Source organism: Rhinichthys klamathensis, unplaced genomic scaffold, assembly GCF_029890125.1.
Source record: "Rhinichthys klamathensis goyatoka isolate OS25496 unplaced genomic scaffold, OSU_Roscu_1.1 h1tg000802l_1, whole genome shotgun sequence".
Lineage (NCBI taxonomy): Eukaryota > Metazoa > Chordata > Actinopteri > Cypriniformes > Leuciscidae > Rhinichthys > Rhinichthys klamathensis.
In genome coordinates this window covers 148,839-167,500 of record NW_026607194.1, presented here as the reverse complement: position 1 = coordinate 167,500, position 18,662 = coordinate 148,839, and the positions used below count along the sequence as shown (strand labels likewise).

At 46.7% G+C, this 18,662-nt stretch overlaps 2 protein-coding genes across 16 annotated transcripts in view; one reads left to right on the top strand and one right to left on the bottom strand.

The window, feature by feature from the left end:
* The window catches only part of caskb (calcium/calmodulin-dependent serine protein kinase b), a 103,836-nt gene that overhangs the window by 72,223 nt on the left and 12,951 nt on the right, over positions 1–18,662 (bottom strand). For all 15 annotated transcript variants that reach the window (XM_056243520.1, XM_056243519.1, XM_056243524.1 and 12 more), the window contains exons 2-5: positions 6,396–6,508; positions 5,915–6,020; positions 5,029–5,106; positions 4,875–4,947 (exon numbers count right to left, since the gene is read on the bottom strand). In XM_056243520.1, the coding sequence (XP_056099495.1) occupies positions 4,875–4,947; positions 5,029–5,106; positions 5,915–6,020; positions 6,396–6,508 (370 nt within the window). The remainder of the gene's footprint in view (positions 1–4,874; positions 4,948–5,028; positions 5,107–5,914; positions 6,021–6,395; positions 6,509–18,662) is intronic.
* Positions 1,577–3,137, top strand: LOC130078048 (probable G-protein coupled receptor 34). Its single transcript, XM_056243535.1, is given in 2 exon segments — positions 1,577–2,693; positions 2,696–3,137. Coding segments are annotated over 2 exon segments (1,200 nt in total). The 5' UTR covers positions 1,577–1,645; the 3' UTR covers positions 2,848–3,137.

The window sequence follows — 18,662 nt, the reverse complement described above, 5'->3', positions numbered from 1 at the left end:
GGCTTCTGTTAACTGATTCATGAGTAATCCAACTTTGTGAAATAAACATTTTAATTTGACTATTTACAGCTCAGATCCTAAGATCCTAACCATATACTAAAACAAAATATGAAAGTAAAATGAGAACAATTATTCCATTTTACACGTGTTGATTTAGCAGACGGCTTTATTCAGAGCGGCGTAAAATTATAATAACACAAGCAGGAGCGATTCACGGGGATAACACGCTTTCATAAACACCAGAATTAACACCGATCGAGCGGAAGTGCAGAGATAGAAAGAAGCAAGTGTGAATTTATTTTCATTATGCAAATATCTATCAGTGCCTCCAGGACTCCAGGGGACTCTTCAGATTTTTGCAGCCTAAAATGACAGATTTTGCTGCGGCTTTTCTCAAAATCTTTAATGATAATAACTTTTCTGACCTCGAAGAACCATTGGTCTCTCTAATTTCTAAGAGCATTGATAATAACTTAAAAATATAATTGCGACATTTTATTTCAAATTTATCACCAAATAAAACAACAAAAAAAGCACTAAAGCATTACACTGCAGTGTTTCCCACAGGATTGTGTGATGGGGGGGGGGCTGCTCACCCTATAGCACGTCTCCATATTTTACAGCTGTCAATCAATGTTTCATTTGTGTGAAATATGATCCAACAGGCTTTTGAGGAATGTGTATTTCCTCATCTCGGTCATACAGCACCGCATCGTGTTTTAACCCACACAATAAACATTATAGAGCCTCATCATAAGACCACGCATTTAAACATATCTTACTGAGACATATTACTGAGAGATATAGAGTGACAAATGATGTTTATAAGCAAGTAGTCTGCTATAAAGATCTCATTGATTTACATTTTTGGCCATAAAAATAACAACTGCCCCAGATCGCAGAATCCCGGAGGGACTGATATATATATGGCAACACTTTATTATACAGTGTCCTTGTTACATATGTTACATGTACTTACCATAGTAATCACAGTAAATTATGCATAATTACATGCAACTGACCCTCAACCGAACGCTAATCCTACCCTAACCCTACAGTAAGTACATGTAGTTGCTTATTATTACTCTGTCCTTAAATATATAATTACTCTGTAACGATGACACCTTAAAATAAAGTGTACCCATATGTAATTATTGTTCTATAGAATGTGCAAGACTGCGTTAGAGGAAGACGAGGCCAGCTCAGTGCCGCTGCAGAATGAGCCATGAACCTCCAATAGACCCAGAACACACTTTCATTAAAGATGCTAATCGTGCTAATGCTTCAGTTTCACTACGGTAAAAGAACACAGCTGCAACTTTCCTTAAATTAAAACATTCAACACAGCTGAAATGATCCAGAAAAAGGGGAATGGAAAATTGGATTGTGCTGCGAGAGACGAGGCGTCTCAACCATCAATCAGAGTGTGTTTCTGGGACGTGTGCCTGACCATAACTTACACTCGCTGGTTTGAGCCAGAGCTTTCTCGCCCTTCCTCCTCATTGGTCGAGACAGCGTTTCCCCTGCTGTCCCCCAGTACTGTAACTTAAACATGTCTTTCTCTCCGCAGAGCTGGGGGTTCGAGTGGAACGACCTCAGCGAACTTCAACCTAACAAGGAGAACAAAAGCATCCCGCCGAACACGATGAGCACCACCGCCTGGCCTCCGAGCCGCTTCAGCGACCACACCGCCGCCTCGCTAACACACAACCGCTCGTGTGCGCTGGACGAGGACAGCTTACGGCTGCCGCTAGCGGTGCTATACTCGCTCATCTTTCTCTTCGGCCTGGCGGGAAACCTGCTAGCTTTGTGGGTCTTCCTCTTCCTGCACTCGCGCAGGAACTCCGTGCGCGTCTTCCTCATCAACGTAGCGCTAGCGGATCTGGTGCTGCTATCGTGTCTTCCCTTCCGCGTGCTGTATCACTCTCAAGGGAACGTGTGGACGCTGGGCCCGCGCATGTGCAAGGCGGTGGGAAACCTGTTCTACATGAACATGTACGTTAGCATCACCCTGCTCGGTCTCATTAGCCTAGACCGCTACCTGAAGATCATCGGCGTGAGAGGCGCTCAGAGAGGCTGCGGGCCGCGCTGGCTACGAGGGAGCCGCTGGAGTCATGTGACCTGCGTTCTGCTGTGGACCTGCTCGTTAGTGATGGTTATCCCCATGATCGCACTGGCCGAGGGCAACGAGGAGCCTGGGAAGTGTTTCCAGTACAAGCAAAGGAAACATGCGCGTGGGAAAGCCTACTTTAACCTGTTCTTAGTGGGCGTGTTCTGGCTAGTGTTCGGGGTTCTGCTAGTGTCGTATGCACGGATCGCACGCCGACTGCTACGAGCGGCGCGCGACAAACCAGACCTACCGAACGCCACCCGCTACGACCGCACCGCTAAGAAGTCGTTCGTGGTTCCGCTACTCTTCACCGTGTGCTTCGTGCCGTATCACGCCTTCAGACCCGTCTACGTATCGTCCCAGCTTAGCGATGCTAGCTGCGAAACGCAGAGGCTAATGGACCGAACCAACGAGGTCATGCTTCTGCTCTCCGCGCTCAACAGCTGCCTGGACCCCGTCATGTACTTCATGCTCTCGGGTTCGGTGCGCAAAGCCACGCTACAGGCGTTAGCGCAGCTATTCCACGCGCAACACGAACCCGCTACCACCAACAGCTCCACCACTGAGTTCAGGAGGACGTCTGTGTCTCCGCCGACGCAGTGCTAGCTTCGTCCCGCGCGAGTCTGGGATTGATCATGCTGCGCCGCTCCAAACCTGCGCTCAACACCGGCGCCGACGGAGATCAGTGTCGCAATCACACCGATCAGCAGCATCTCAGAGACCACGAGTCTCTCTGACACACTGGGCTGTGAACGCTGCATGGGAGAGACTCATGGGAAACCAGGACTAGCTTGAAATGTTAGCATGGGAAATTTCACTTCTATGAGCATGTGTGGGATATACGGCGGGATACACATCTGCAAGAGATCACTAAACATCTGGCGTTAGTGTTCAGACACAGACAAGAAATCAGACACAACTGGAGACAGTCAGAGCTGTCAAAACCTCAAAGACATTACTTCCAGCAACAGCAGTGATGCAGAGACGGCACGAGGGAACGGCGCCTCCCACTGGAGGAACTGAGTTACTGCACTGACTGAGCCGTGCAGGAGGAACTGCTGAACTCTGAGGAGTCTGTGAACTGATGAAGTCACCTTCCTTTATAACCATATAGAGTTCACAGCAGCTTTACAGTGATAACAGGAGATTACAGTAACAGTGTTTAGGCTTTACAGCAGATCTAGAATAAAGTTATTGTCCAGATAAAGTTAGTTTTGATTGATTCACTTCTGTTGTAGAGATCATTAGTGATTAACTAACACGACACAAAACTTGTAACCTCTTAAGTGTCACCATAGCCATTACATATTTAAAACGGTAATATCCTATACTAAACGTAAACTAATACTGACAAACTATATATCATTTGAAAGCTTAAAATCTCTAGTTTTCATATTTGGTGACTGATTTTCAAAATAAATTACAGAGGAGCCGCAATCTATCAATTTGCAACAAGAATATTTTCATACTTCTAAGGTGTGTTCAGACCTTTATTTTGAAATAGTGATGAACATGAAAAATCATGAAAGATTGGTAGAAACCTCAGTTTGTTTTCATGCCAAGAGTTCAAAAGATAACACCAACTCAATTTTATGAGAAAAAAAGGTCTGAAACTGTTTAAATATAAAGAAAAAAATAATAGATTCACCATTTGTAATGTTGCCGCGAGCTATAACGCACATACGTGTGTTTTACGTGTTTATTAGAGGTTGAATTCATATCAAAATATGCCAACCTTCCCATACTACTTCTGAATAGGATGTCTACTTCATAAATTGTATGAAAATTGTGGTTCATGTCACTCAGACTACATATGGAAATGGCGGCACCCTTATATGGGCAGTAATGGAGTCTGGCTGTGCTCTGGTGGAAGCGTTCGGTACTGCGCCCGAACACACTCTCACTGAAAGCTCATTTTTGGAGATATATCAACCTAAAATTTGTAACACAACTTGTTCAGAGTTTTGGCTTTGATTTTCTTGCAATTTTAGAGTCCAACAGGTTTTGAAAATATATATTTTATATAAAATATGAATAATGAAATTTTTACATTGTACATTTTCATAAACTCATTATAACTTTTTTTCTGTTTCACTTTCTTAATTTATTTCACTTCTACAAAAATCTGCCAAATGTCTTCTTTAAAACAAGACCAATCTTACATATATATTCCAAAGCATTCTTGAATAAAAATATAAAGCCTTATATATAAAGTTCTCAAAACAAAAGTCACACGTGTTTGAACAAAATGAGGACGAGAACATGATTTATTTGTGAAGATGATGAAGATGAACATGTTATGGGTGAAGATGATGAAGATGAACATATTTATGGATGAAGATGATGAAGATGAACATATTTATGGATGAAGATGATGAAGATGAACATGATTTATGGGTGAAGATGATGAAGATGAACATTTATGGGTGAAGATGATGAAGATGAACATGTTTTATGGGTGAAGATGATGAAGATGAACATGATTTATGGGTGAAGATGATGAAGATGAACATGTTTTATGGGTGAAGATGATGAAGATGAACATATTTATGGGTGAAGATGATGAAGATGATTTATGGGTGAAGATGATGAAGATGAACATTTATGGGTGAAGATGATGAAGATGAACATGTTTTATGGGTGAAGATGATGAAGATGAACATGATTTATGGGTGAAGATGATGAAGATGATTTATGGGTGAAGATGATGAAGATGGGGTCAGCTGCTATAAACTGTGATTGTGAATCAGAGATCGAGTCTTACCTTGACGTCTCTGTGTATGACGTTGTTGTCATGACAATAGCGCAGGGCTTCAAGTATCTGTCGCATGTAGTGACTGCGAACACACACACACACACACAGATTGAGCACTGGAAGCAGATGGGAGTGTGTGATGTGAACAGGAAGTGATGCTCACCTGGACACCGCCTCACTGTAGACGAACCCGGCATCGGCCCTCTTCACAATCTCAAAACACAGATCGGCTCCATCCATGCTGCACACACACACACACACATCAGCGTCACACACACATCAGCGCTACACACACATCAGTGTGACGTGTGGCTACACCCTTCATAATGTATTTACACGTGACTGTCGGCGCGTTTCCATTACAGATTTGCGATTTTGTGTTTGTTAGACACAAGAGGCTCAACATCACAACTGGTCAAAAAAAATATACAATTCAACAAAAAAATTATAATATAGAATTCAACGGTTTAACGGTTCAAAGTATTTTTTAAGTCCATCAGTATCCACACTAAAAAAGAAAATAATCAAAAAAAATTAAGGACTTGTGCAAAAATAGTCAAGTCACCTTTATTTATATAGCGCTTTTTACAATACAGATTGTATCAAAGCGCTTCACAGTGATAACATGAAAACAATATAACAAAAACAATATAACAATATAACAAAGTTTGTTTCTAAAAGAAATTGCGTCAACGTCCACCTTAAGTAAGGCAGATCAATAATATTATTGAATATTAAATGTTAAATGTCCCCAACTAAGCAAGCCAAAAGCCAAGGCAACAGTGGCAAGGAACCAAAACTCCATCAGGTGACAGAATGGAGAAAAAAACCTTGGGAGAAACCAGACTCAGTCGGGGGGCCAGTTCTCCTCTGGCCAACGAAGGAACAGTGCATGATTCGGGCAGCATTACAAGTCAGATTGGATCGGAACATCAGCACATGATTATTTCATATGTAAACTGTTTATTCATTAAACTTCCATTTACTTGAATATCAGCACTATGATATATAACGACTCATGTTGTGTTTGTGAGAAAGCTCAGACGTACAACTCGAAGACCATGTAGAGCATCCCGTCCGAGCTGTAGGTCTCCAGCAGCTCCACGATGTGCGGGTGTTTGAGCATGTGACAGATACTGGCCTCCCGCTTCAGGTCTGAGGAGAGAGAGAGAGGAGGAGATCACACACACACACACACACACACACACACACTCATGATCCTGAGGAAGCTCATTAATCGCTCGTTACGAACATCAGTGAACATCAATATGAGTGACGTCACTGACATCACATGAGCGGCCAGCAGATGGAGCCACCGAGCAACTCATTCACACACACCGGGACTCGGGTGTGTGTGTGTGTGTGAGTGTGTACATGTTTTTCTATTTCTAGAATATACAGTCTGTACAGTATAAAAACCATTACGTCTATGGAGAGTCCTTACAAAGATAGTAAACCAGACGTGTGTGTGTGTGTGTGTGTGTGTGTGTGTGTGTGTGTGTGTGTGTGTGTGTGTGTGTGTGTTCTTACCCTCTGTACTGAGTCCAGGGCTGGAGGTGAAACTCGCCACATCTACGATCTTCACAGCAAACTGCTGTCCAGTGTCTCTGTTGATGCATCTCCGCACCACACTGAACGGACCCCTGAAACACACACACACACACACACACACACACACCGTCAGCAGCAGTTAAGGGAATGAAGTCAGTTCTGTGCAGGTTTAAGCGCTTACATCATTACAAACAACCTTTACTTGCAGTAGTACTAGTACTAATGTTTGGAATAATTCAGATGTATATATATACAGGGATATACAGGGAACCGTCTCAATTGATTTATATAATATTCATATAATATTAAAATAATTGTATTAATATAATATTATAGGTTAAAATTAACAACAGAGCCCAAACTACTATATTCATCTGATGTTTATTTGCAGATGTAATTATTACACTCAAATAAAAATGGAAATGTTTGTATGCAACATAAGGTAGTTCATAAACTAATGTCTGACACTTTTTCCGTCCCCTTTTGATTGACAGGATATAATCGTCCCTGATCATCAGCTGTATTTAAACAATGGGCCGATAGTGAAAATCATTGCTTTGATTGGCCGATACCGATTACTGGCTCATTCATCACTGCAGGCCTATTATAAATATCTTTACTGTCACTTTTGGTCAGTTCAATGCATCCTTACTGAATAAAAGTATGAATTATTAATGGGAGATGGATTATGAAGATCAACACTGAGTTACGGCTCATGTGAACGCGTTAACAAGTATAATCAGTTTTAGTTCTGTTTTCCCTGTGTTCTGTTCCTGTTCTGCCTATTGTTCGTAGTCAGTTTCCTTGGTTGTTAATTAGTTCCTGTTCAGGTCATTAACATTAACACTACCTGTGTGTGTACAGCCGTACCTGTGTGTGTACAGCCGTACCTGTGTGTGTACAGCCGTACCTGTGTGTGTACAGCCGTACCTGTGTGTGTACAGCCGTACCTGTGTGTGTACAGCCGTACCTGTGTGTGTACAGCCGTACCTGTGTGTGTACAGCCGTACCTGTGTGTGTACAGCCCTACCTGTGTGTGTACAGCCGTAGCTGTGTGTACAGCCGTAGCTGTGTGTGTACAGCCGTAGCTGTGTGTGTACAGCCGTACCTGTGTGTGTACAGCCCTACCTGTGTGTGTACAGCCCTACCTGTGTGTGTACAGCCCTACCTGTGTGTGTACAGCCGTAGCTGTGTGTACAGCCGTAGCTGTGTGTGTACAGCCGTACCTGTGTGTGTACAGCCGTACCTGTGTGTGTACAGCCGTACCTGTGTGTGCACAGCCCTACCTGTGTGTGTACAGCCGTACCTGTGTGTGTACAGCCGTACCTGTGTGTGTACAGCCGTAGCTGTGTGTGTACAGCCGTAGCTGTGTGTGTACAGCCGTACCTGTGTGTGTACAGCCGTACCTGTGTGTGTACAGCCGTACCTGTGTGTGTACAGCCGTAGCTGTGTGTGTACAGCCGTAGCTGTGTGTGTACAGCCGTACCTGTGTGTGTACAGCCCTACCTGTGTGTGTACAGCCGTACCTGTGTGTGTACAGCCGTACCTGTGTGTGTACTCCGTACCTGTGTGTACAGCCGTACCTGTACAGCCGTACCTGTGTGTTTACTCCCCTACCTGTGTGTGTACTGCCCTACCTGTGTGTGTACAGCCGTACCTGTGTGTGTACAGCCGTACCTGTGTGTGTACAGCCGTACCTGTGTGTTTACTCCCCTACCTGTGTGTGTACTGCCCTACCTGTGTGTGTACAGCCGTACCTGTGTGTGTACAGCCCTACCTGTGTGTGTACAGCCGTACCTGTGTGTGCACAGCCCTACCTGTGTGTGTACAGCCGTACCTGTGTGTGTACAGCCGTACCTGTGTGTGTACAGCAGCCGTACCTGTGTGTGTACAGCCGTACCTGTGTGTGTACAGCCGTACCTGTGTGTGTACTGCCCTACCTGTGTGTGTACAGCCGTACCTGTGTGTGTACAGCCGTACCTGTGTGTGTACAGCCGTACCTGTGTGTGTACAGCCCTACCTGTGTGTGTACAGCCGTACCTGTGTGTGTACAGCCGTACCTGTGTGTGTACAGCCGTACCTGTGTGTGTACTGCCCTACCTGTGTGTGTACAGCCGTACCTGTGTGTGTACAGCCCTACCTGTGTGTACAGGCGTACCTGTGTGTGTACAGCCGTACCTGTGTGTGTACTCCGTACCTGTGTGTACAGCCGTACCTGTGTGTGTACAGCCGTACCTGTGTGTGTACAGCCGTACTTGTGTGTGTACAGCCGTACCTGTGTGTGTACAGCGTACCTGTGTGTGTACAGCCGTACCTGTGTGTGTACAGCCGTACCTGTGTGTGTACAGCCCTACCTGTGTGTGTACAGCCGTACCTGTGTGTGTACAGCCCTACCTGTGTGTGTACAGCCGTAGCTGTGTGTGTACAGCCGTACCTGTGTGTGTACAGCCGTACCTGTGTGTGTACAGCCGTACTTGTGTGTGTACAGCCGTACCTGTGTGTGTACAGCGTACCTGTGTGTGTACAGCCGTACCTGTGTGTGTACAGCCGTACCTGTGTGTGTACAGCCGTACCTGTGTGTGTACAGCCGTACCTGTGTGTGTACAGCCGTACTTGTGTGTGTACAGCCGTACCTGTGTGTGTACAGCCGTACCTGTGTGTGTACAGCCGTACCTGTGTGTGTACAGCCGTACTTGTGTGTGTACAGCCGTACCTGTGTGTGTACAGCGTACCTGTGTGTGTACAGCCGTACCTGTGTGTGTACAGCCGTACCTGTGTGTGTACAGCCGTACTTGTGTGTGTACAGCCGTACCTGTGTGTGTACAGCCGTACCTGTGTGTGTACAGCCGTACTTGTGTGTGTACAGCCGTACCTGTGTGTGTACAGCGTACCTGTGTGTGTACAGCCGTACCTGTGTGTGTACAGCCGTACCTGTGTGTACAGCCGTACCTGTGTGTGTACTCCGTACCTGTGTGTGTACTGCCCTACCTGTGTGTGTACAGCCGTACCTGTGTGTGTACAGCCCTACCTGTGTGTATAGGCGTACCTGTGTGTTTACTCCCCTACCTGTGTGTGTACTGCCCTACCTGTGTGTGTACAGCCGTACCTGTGTGTGTACAGCCGTACCTGTGTGTGTACAGCCGTACTTGTGTGTGTACAGCCGTACCTGTGTGTGTACAGCGTACCTGTGTGTGTACAGCCCTACCTGTGTGTGTACAGCCGTACCTGTGTGTGTACAGCCCTACCTGTGTGTATAGGCGTACCTGTGTGTTTACTCCCCTACCTGTGTGTGTACTGCCCTACCTGTGTGTGTACAGCCGTACTTGTGTGTGTACAGCCGTACCTGTGTGTGTACAGCCGTACTTGTGTGTGTACAGCGTACCTGTGTGTGTACAGCCGTACCTGTGTGTGTACAGCGTACCTGTGTGTGTACAGCGTACCTGTGTGTGTACAGCCCTAGTTTCCTCAGCTCTCGGTTCAGTCTCAGTTATGAGGAGTGGTTGTGTTCTCCTGTTACTCTGCCATCACTGCTATTAGTTTAATTGTTAATAAAAGTTTTGTGTAATTCTCCTTCGGCGTGTGATCACTGCGAATCATCACTCCACTAGGGATGCAACGATTACAGATTTTGTAAGTACGATTATTGTCTGAGAAATAATCACGATTTAACGATTATCACGATTATTATGCATCAATTAATTTCACAACACTACTAATGTATAATATCACATGAACACTCAACACTAGATTTTAATGTGTTATTTATTGCTGCCACAACACAGTACAAAATTATAAAATAACAAACAATAATCAATCTCTTCCTTTGGAATTAAAGAGAAGTGCTTTGTAAACATCCAGTATTTTTCTTTTAAAAATAACAAATTAAGTCAAGGCCGGGCTCTTTGATTGAAATAGATCACAAAATTATTAAGTGTTTAGTTTGTTCTAAATTTATTTTCAACCTGAGGTAGAAAACTTGAAAACAATATCTTGTTGCTATTTGACTTAAAAACATAAATAATACTATAAAGGGATAAAAATCCCAAATGAAAATAAGAATAAACAAAGTATTTGGCTCTATTGAATTAAATGTAAGCTAAATATTAACTATGCATTTCTTTTTAAAGAAAACAAATGTAGTCCAAATGTTATCTACTCCAATATTATTGTACTTATTTTAATACTCTTTTTAAATTATTAATCCAAATTTTGCATGTGCCTTTAGAAAATCATCTATTATAATCTCATTATTTTGGCTTGTTTGTTTGAAGTTTAAGTAAAAAATATAGAAATAAACTGAGAACATCTCTCGTGTTATTAATAACTGAAATGCAGTTAATTGGTAGTCCTAGAAGTCTACACGGCCCTGATCTTATGTTAGTGTTTTACACCGGGCATATTACAACTACAAAGCCTAACATTTACTCAACACAGACAGGAGAAAGCAATAGGATATTAAGTTAAATGTTCACTGACTGAAACTCTTGAGAGCACGTCACATTCTGTTTTCCACACTTACGTTACCAAAACATTGAGAACAGTTGAGATGTTTTTATCTCGATGCGGCGCGGACGCGCTTGGAAAAAACGAGCGCGTCGCTTCCATTATGAGCGTGCATTCTGCGCGCCTACATTTGAAATAACGAACTTGACCGCGCAAAAGACGTGATAGCTATATGAACAGGCCCTTAACGCGTTTTTTCGGTGGAAATAGAGCGTCGCTGCTAGTCCCTCTGCCATATGGGTGATGAGCACGGCACTTTAAGCTGGTGCACGCTGTATTTTCGTTTTGTGTTAGTTGCAAAAGTTCCTTTCCGTGCAGAATCTGCACGGAAAGGAACTTTTGCAGAACACTCGGTGTAGCATAGTCTTTACGATTAATTAACCGTGACGTTTTAAAGTGCGGTTAATTGTGCAATCCGGTAATCGCTGCATCCCTACACTCCACACACTGATCCACATCAACCCTCCATGAACACACACATCTGTTTTCATTTTTCTGAATTCTGTGTTTTAAGATCTAATATTGTCATATTTAATATTATGAAAAATAGTGGAAACAAATGAATGCATACAACTTTTTAATTAATCTTTTAAAATGTAATCAGAATAAATTTGAACAATTACTTTCATTTTTTGTCAAACAAAGTGCTGCACAACAAAACAAATTATATAAAATTAGATTTCTGTCACAATTTCCTCAAGTTAAACTAAACTTTTATCTTGGCTGTGAAGAGTGTGTGTGTGTGTGTCGCGAGTTTGTGTAGAAGAGCGAACTGAGACAGACTTCAGATTCACACAGCAGTCTGTAAAATTCTCACACACACACATCGCTTGATTAAGTGTGCAGCTCTACGGCTGATTTATTCATCCAAAATCTGCCAACTTCTGAGAAGTTCTGTTATACTGTAAATTCCATTTTAATGACTGGATTCCGCCGGCGTTTCCGCATCACGGAAATCATAGAGCCCTAATATATATATATATATATATATATATATATATATATATATATATATATATATATATATATATATATATCTCACACACACAGAGGGTTATTCTGGGCAAGCCACAACCACAGTCTGCAAATTAAAGAACAGAGACACAGGCCTTTCTCACACACACACACTCACACAGAGTCTATTTGAGCAGCACGTGATGGAGGGAAATATTCCAGAAAATAAACCCAGACGGGACGTGTGACAGTGTGGTCACATGTGATGAACTACTGAACTCAACACTCAGCGTATTCTGCTTAAACAGGAAGTGAATGTGTTAATGTGTTGGATGGATGGATGGATGGATGGATGGACGGAGGGATGGATGGATGGATGGAGGAATGGATGGACGGAGGGCTGGAAGGATGGATGGATGGATGGATGGATGGATGGATGGATGGATGGATGGATGGACGGAGGGATGGATGGAGGGAGGGAGGGATGGATGGAGAGATGGATGGACAGAGGGAGGGAGGGAGGGATGGATGGAGGGATGGATGGAGGGATGATGGATGGACGGAGGGATGGATGGATGGATGAAGGGATGGATGGATGAAGGGATGGATGGATGGAGGGAGGGATGGATGGATGGATGGATGGATGGATGGATGGATGGATGGACGGACGGAGGGATGGATGGATGGGTGGATGGAGGGAGGGATGGATGGATGGATGGATGGACGGAGGGATGGATGGATGGGTGGATGGGTGGATGGAGGGAGGGATGGACGGAGGGAGGGATGGACGGAGGGAGGGAGGGAGGGACAGAGAGATGGGGGGAGGGAAGCTGCTGAAGGCAGTAAATGAGCAGATCTGCTTGCAGTTCATCTGAGACTCTTTCCAGCTCAAACACACACACTCCTGCAGGAAACACACACACACACACACACACTAATCGAGCACCTCTGCTGAATCCCTTTTTAGACGTCAGTGGAAACACTTCCAGTGATGCTTCAGATTAACACAACATCTTCACAGGAGAGAGAGAGAGAGAGAGAGAGAGAGAGAGAGAGAGAGAGAGAGAGAGAGAGAGAGAGAGAGAGAGAGAGAGAGAGAGAGAGAGAGAGAGAGAGAGAGAGAGAGAGATAGAGAGAGAGTGATAGAGAGAGAGAGAGAGAGAGAGAGTGTGTGTGTCTGACCTCAAAACATCTGGAACAGAGACTCGCATGAGACGCGCACACACACACCTGAGAGTGTGAAGAAACACTCCATCAGCAGATTCCCTGTGAAACCAGGGCGTCCCAGAATCCCTCTGAGCTGAGGAACGAGACCGCTGGAATCAGGCTGGTGTACCGCAGTAACTCATGAGGAGTCTAGAGCAATCACATGAGCACCAACTGACGGGCTTTCAGGACCAAATAAAACACAAGTGGAATCTGGATCCGAGATGAAGCAGCGGATGATTGTGCGTATAAAATAAGGAAAACAAGCAGACAGACCGAATTACAGCAGCTACAATTACAGCTGGAGTCGAGCAGGGAATGATTCTGGGAATAACATGGAAAACATCCCAGCGGATGAAACTCTGAAACTCAGCTCAGGCCAATACTGGAGCACTGGTTTCAACTTTCAGCGGATTATTTATGGACAATACATTTCAGATCTGAAGTCACATGACCCACTGACCACTGAGCCGAGGAGCCATTACATCACAATCCAGCAGAATACACAGATTCCAGACAATAATCATATGAGGAGCCAATCACACGCAAGCCTGTTAGGAGCCAATCACACGCAAGCCTGTTAGGAGCCAATCACACGCGATTACTGTGAGGAGCCAATCACACGCAAGCCTGTGAGGAGCCAATCACACGCGATTACTGTGAGGAGCCAATCACACGCAAGCCTGTGAGGAGCCAATCACAAGCAAGCCTGTGAGAAGCCAATCACACGCAAGCCTGTGAGGAGCCAATCACAAGCAAGCCTGTGAGAAGCCAATCACACGCGAGCCTGTTATGAGCCAATCACACGCGTGTCTGTGAGGAGCAAATCACATGGAAGCCTGTTATGAGCCAATCACACGCGTGTCTGTGAGGAGCCAATCACACGCGATTACTGTGAGGAGCCAACCACACGCGTCTCTGTGAGGAGCCAACCACACGCGTGTCTGTGAGGAGCCAATCACACGCGATTACTGTGAGGAGCCAATCACACGCGATTACTGTGAGGAGCCAATCACACGCGATTACTGTGAGGAGCCAATCACACGCGATTACTGTGAGGAGCCAATCACACGCGATTACTGTGAGGAGCCAATCACACGGGTGTCTGTGAGGAGCCAATCACACGCGTGTCTGTGAGGAGCCAACCACACACGATTACTGTGAGGAGCCAACCACACGCGTGTCTGTGAGGAGCCAATCACACGCGATTACTGTGAGGAGCCCACCACACGCGTGTCTGTGAGGAGCCAATCACACGCGATTACTGTGAGGAGCCAATCACACGCGATTACTGTGAGGAGCCAATCACACGGGTGTCTGTGAGGAGCCAATCACACGCGTGTCTGTGAGGAGCCAATCACAAGCGATTACTGTAAGGAGCCAATCACACGTGATTACTGTGAGGAGCCAATCACACACGTATCTGTGAGGAGCCAATCACAAGCGATTACTGTAAGGAGCCAATCACACGTGATTACTGTGAGGAGCCAATCACACGCGTGTCTGTGAGGAACCAACCACAAGCGATTACTGTGAGGAGCCAATCACACGTGATTACTGTGAGGAGCCAATCACACGCGTATCTGTGAGGAGCCAACCACACACGTATCTGTGAGGAGCCAATCACACGCGTGTCTGTGAGGAGCCAATCACACGCGTGTCTGTGAGGAGCCAACCACACACACGTATCTGTGAGGAGCCGATCACAAGCGATTACTGTAAGGAGCCAATCACACGTGATTACTGTGAGGAGCCAATCAGAAGCGAATACTGTAAGGAGCCAATCAGACGCGTGTCTGTGAGGAGCCAATCACAAGCGATTACTGTGAGGAGCCAATCAGACGCGTGTCTGTGAGGACGCAATCACACGTGATTACTGTGAGGAGCCAATCACACGCGTGTCTGTGAGGAGCCAATCACACGTGATTACTGTGAGGAGCCAATCACACGCGTGTCTGTGAGGAGCCAATCACACGAGAGTCTGTGAGGAGCCAATCAGACGCGTGTCTGTGAGGAGCCTATCACACGCGTGTCTGTGAGGAGCCAATCACACACGTGTCTGTGAGGAGCCAATCACACGCGATTACTGTGAGGAGCCAATCACACGCGTGTCTGTGAGGAGCCAATCACACCCGTGTCTGTGAGGAGCCAATCACACGCGATTACTGTGAGGAGCCAACCACACACGTGTCTGTGAGGAGCCAATCACACGCGATTACTGTGAGGAGCCAACCACACACGTATCTGTGAGGAGCCAATCACACGCGTGTCTGTGAGGAGCCAATCACACGTGATTACTGTGAGGAACCAATCACACACGTATCTGTGAGGAGCCAATCACACGCGTGTCTGTGAGGAGCCAATCACACGCGTGTCTGTGAGGAACCAATCACACACGTATCTGTGAGGAGCCAATCACACGCGTGTCTGTGAGGAGCCAATCACACGCGTGTCTGTGAGGAGCCAACCACACACACGTATCTGTGAGGAGCCGATCACAAGCGATTACTGTAAGGAGCCAATCACACGTGATTACTGTGAGGAGCCAATCAGAAGCGAATACTGTAAGGAGCCAATCAGACGCGTGTCTGTGAGGAGCCAATCACAAGCGATTACTGTGAGGAGCCAATCAGACGCGTGTCTGTGAGGAGCCAATCACACGTGATTACTGTGAGGAGCCAATCACACGCGTGTCTGTGAGGAGCCAATCACACGTGATTACTGTGAGGAGCCAATCACACGCGTGTCTGTGAGGAGCCAATCACACGAGAGTCTGTGAGGAGCCAATCAGACGCGTGTCTGTGAGGAGCCTATCACACGCGTGTCTGTGAGGAGCCAATCACACACGTGTCTGTGAGGAGCCAATCACACGCGATTACTGTGAGGAGCCAATCACACGCGTGTCTGTGAGGAGCCAATCACACCCGTGTCTGTGAGGAGCCAATCACACGCGATTACTGTGAGGAGCCAACCACACACGTGTCTGTGAGGAGCCAATCACACGCGATTACTGTGAGGAGCCAATCACACGCGATTACTGTGAGGAGCCAATCACACACGTGTCTGTGAGGAGCCAATCACACGGGATTACTGTGAGGAACCAATCACAAGCGTGTCTGTGAGGAGCCAATCACACCCGTGTCTGTGAGGAGCCAATCACACGCGTGTCTGTGAGGAGCCAACCACACGTGATTACTGTGAGGAGCCAATCACACGCGTGTCTGTGAGGAGCCAATCACACGCGATTACTGTGAGGAGCCAATCACACGCAAGCCTGTGAGGAGCCAATCACACGCGATTACTGTGAGGAGCCAACCACACGCGTGTCTGTGAGGAGCCAATCACACGCGATTACTGTGAGGAGCCAACCACACGCGTGTCTGTGAGGAGCCAATCACACGCGATTACTGTGAGGAGCCAATCACACGCGTGTCTGTGAGGAGCCAACCACACGTGATTACTGTGAGGAGCCAATCACACGCGTGTCTGTGAGGAGCCAATCACACGCGATTACTGTGAGGAGCCAATCACACGTGTGTCTGTGAGGAGCCAATCACACGCGATTACTGTGAGGAGCCAATCACACGCGATTACTCTGAGGAGCCAATCACACGCGTGTCTGTGAGGAGCCAATCACACACGTGTCTGTGAGGAGCCAATCACACGCGTGTCTGTGAGGAGCCAATCACACGCGTGTCTGTGAGGAGCCAATCACACACGTGTCTGTGAGGAGCCAATCACACGCGATTACTGTGAGGAGCCAATCACACGCGTGTCTGTGAGGAGCCAATCACACCCGTGTCTGTGAGGAGCCAATCACACGCGATTACTGTGAGGAGCCAACCACACGCGTGTCTGTGAGGAGCCAATCACACGTGATTACTGTGAGGAGCCAATCACACGCGTGTCTGTGAGGAGCCAATCACACGTGATTACTGTGAGGAGCCAATCACACGCGTGTCTGTGAGGAGCCAATCACACACACGTGTCTGTGAGGAGCCAATCACACGCGATTACTGTGAGGAGCCAATCACACGCGTGTCTGTGAGGAGCCAATCACACCCGTGTCTGTGAGGAGCCAATCACACGCGATTACTGTGAGGAGCCAACCACACGCGTGTCTGTGAGGAGCCAATCACACGTGATTACTGTGAGGAGCCAATCACACGCGTGTCTGTGAGGAGCCAATCACACGCGTGTCTGTGAGGAGCCAATCACACACGTGTCTGTGAGGAGCCAATCACACGCGATTACTGTGAGGAGCCAATCACACGCGATTACTGTGAGGAGCCAATCACACGCGATTACTGTGAGGAGCCAATCACACGCGATTACTGTGAGGAGCCAATCACACGCGATTACTGTGAGGAGCCAATCACACGCGATTACTGTGAGGAGCCAATCACACGGGTGTCTGTGAGGAGCCAATCACACGCGATTACTGTGAGGAGCCAATCACACCCGTGTCTGTGAGGAGCCAATCACACCCGTGTCTGTGAGGAGCCAATCACACCCGTGTCTGTGAGGAGCCAATCACACGCGATTACTGTGAGGAGCCAATCACACGCGTGTCTGTGAGGAGCCAATCACACGCGTGTCTGTGAGGAACCAATCACACGCGATTACTGTGAGGAGCCAATCACACCCGTGTCTGTGAGGAGCCAATCACACCCGTGTCTGTGAGGAGCCAATCACACCCGTGTCTGTGAGGAGCCAATCACACCCGTGTCTGTGAGGAGCCAATCACACCCGTGTCTGTGAGGAGCCAATCACACCCGTGTCTGTGAGGAGCCAATCACACCCGTGTCTGTGAGGAGCCAATCACACCCGTGTCTGTGAGGAGCCAATCACACGCGATTACTGTGAGGAGCCAATCACACGCGTGTCTGTGAGGAGCCAATCACACCCGTGTCTGTGAGGAGCCAATCACACGCGATTACTGTGAGGAGCCAATCACACGCGATCCTGATCTCACACACACACACTCAGTGTTCCTGATCTCACACACACACACTCTCAGCGTTCCTGATCTCACACACACACTCACAGCGTTCCTGATCTCACACACACACACTCTCAGCGTTCCTGATCTCACACACACACTCTCAGCGTTCCTGATCTCACACACACACTCTCAGTGTTCCTGATCTCACACACACACACTCTCAGCGTTCCTGATCTCACACACACACTCACAGCGTTCCTGATCTCACACACACACACACACACACACTCTCAGCGTTCCTGATCTCTCACACACACTCACAGCGTTCCTGATCTCACACACACACACTCAGCATTCCTGATCTCACACACACACACACTCAGCGTTCCTGATCTCACACACACACACAGCGTTCATGATCTCACACACACACTCTCAGCGTTCCTGATCTCACACACACACACACACTCTCAGCGTTCCTGATCTCACACACACACACACACTCAGCGTTCCTGATCTCACACACACACACTCTCAGCGTTCCTGATCTCACACACACACTCAGCGTTCCTGATCTCACACACACTCACAGCGTTCCTGATCTCACACACACACTCTCAGCGTTCCTGATCTCACAC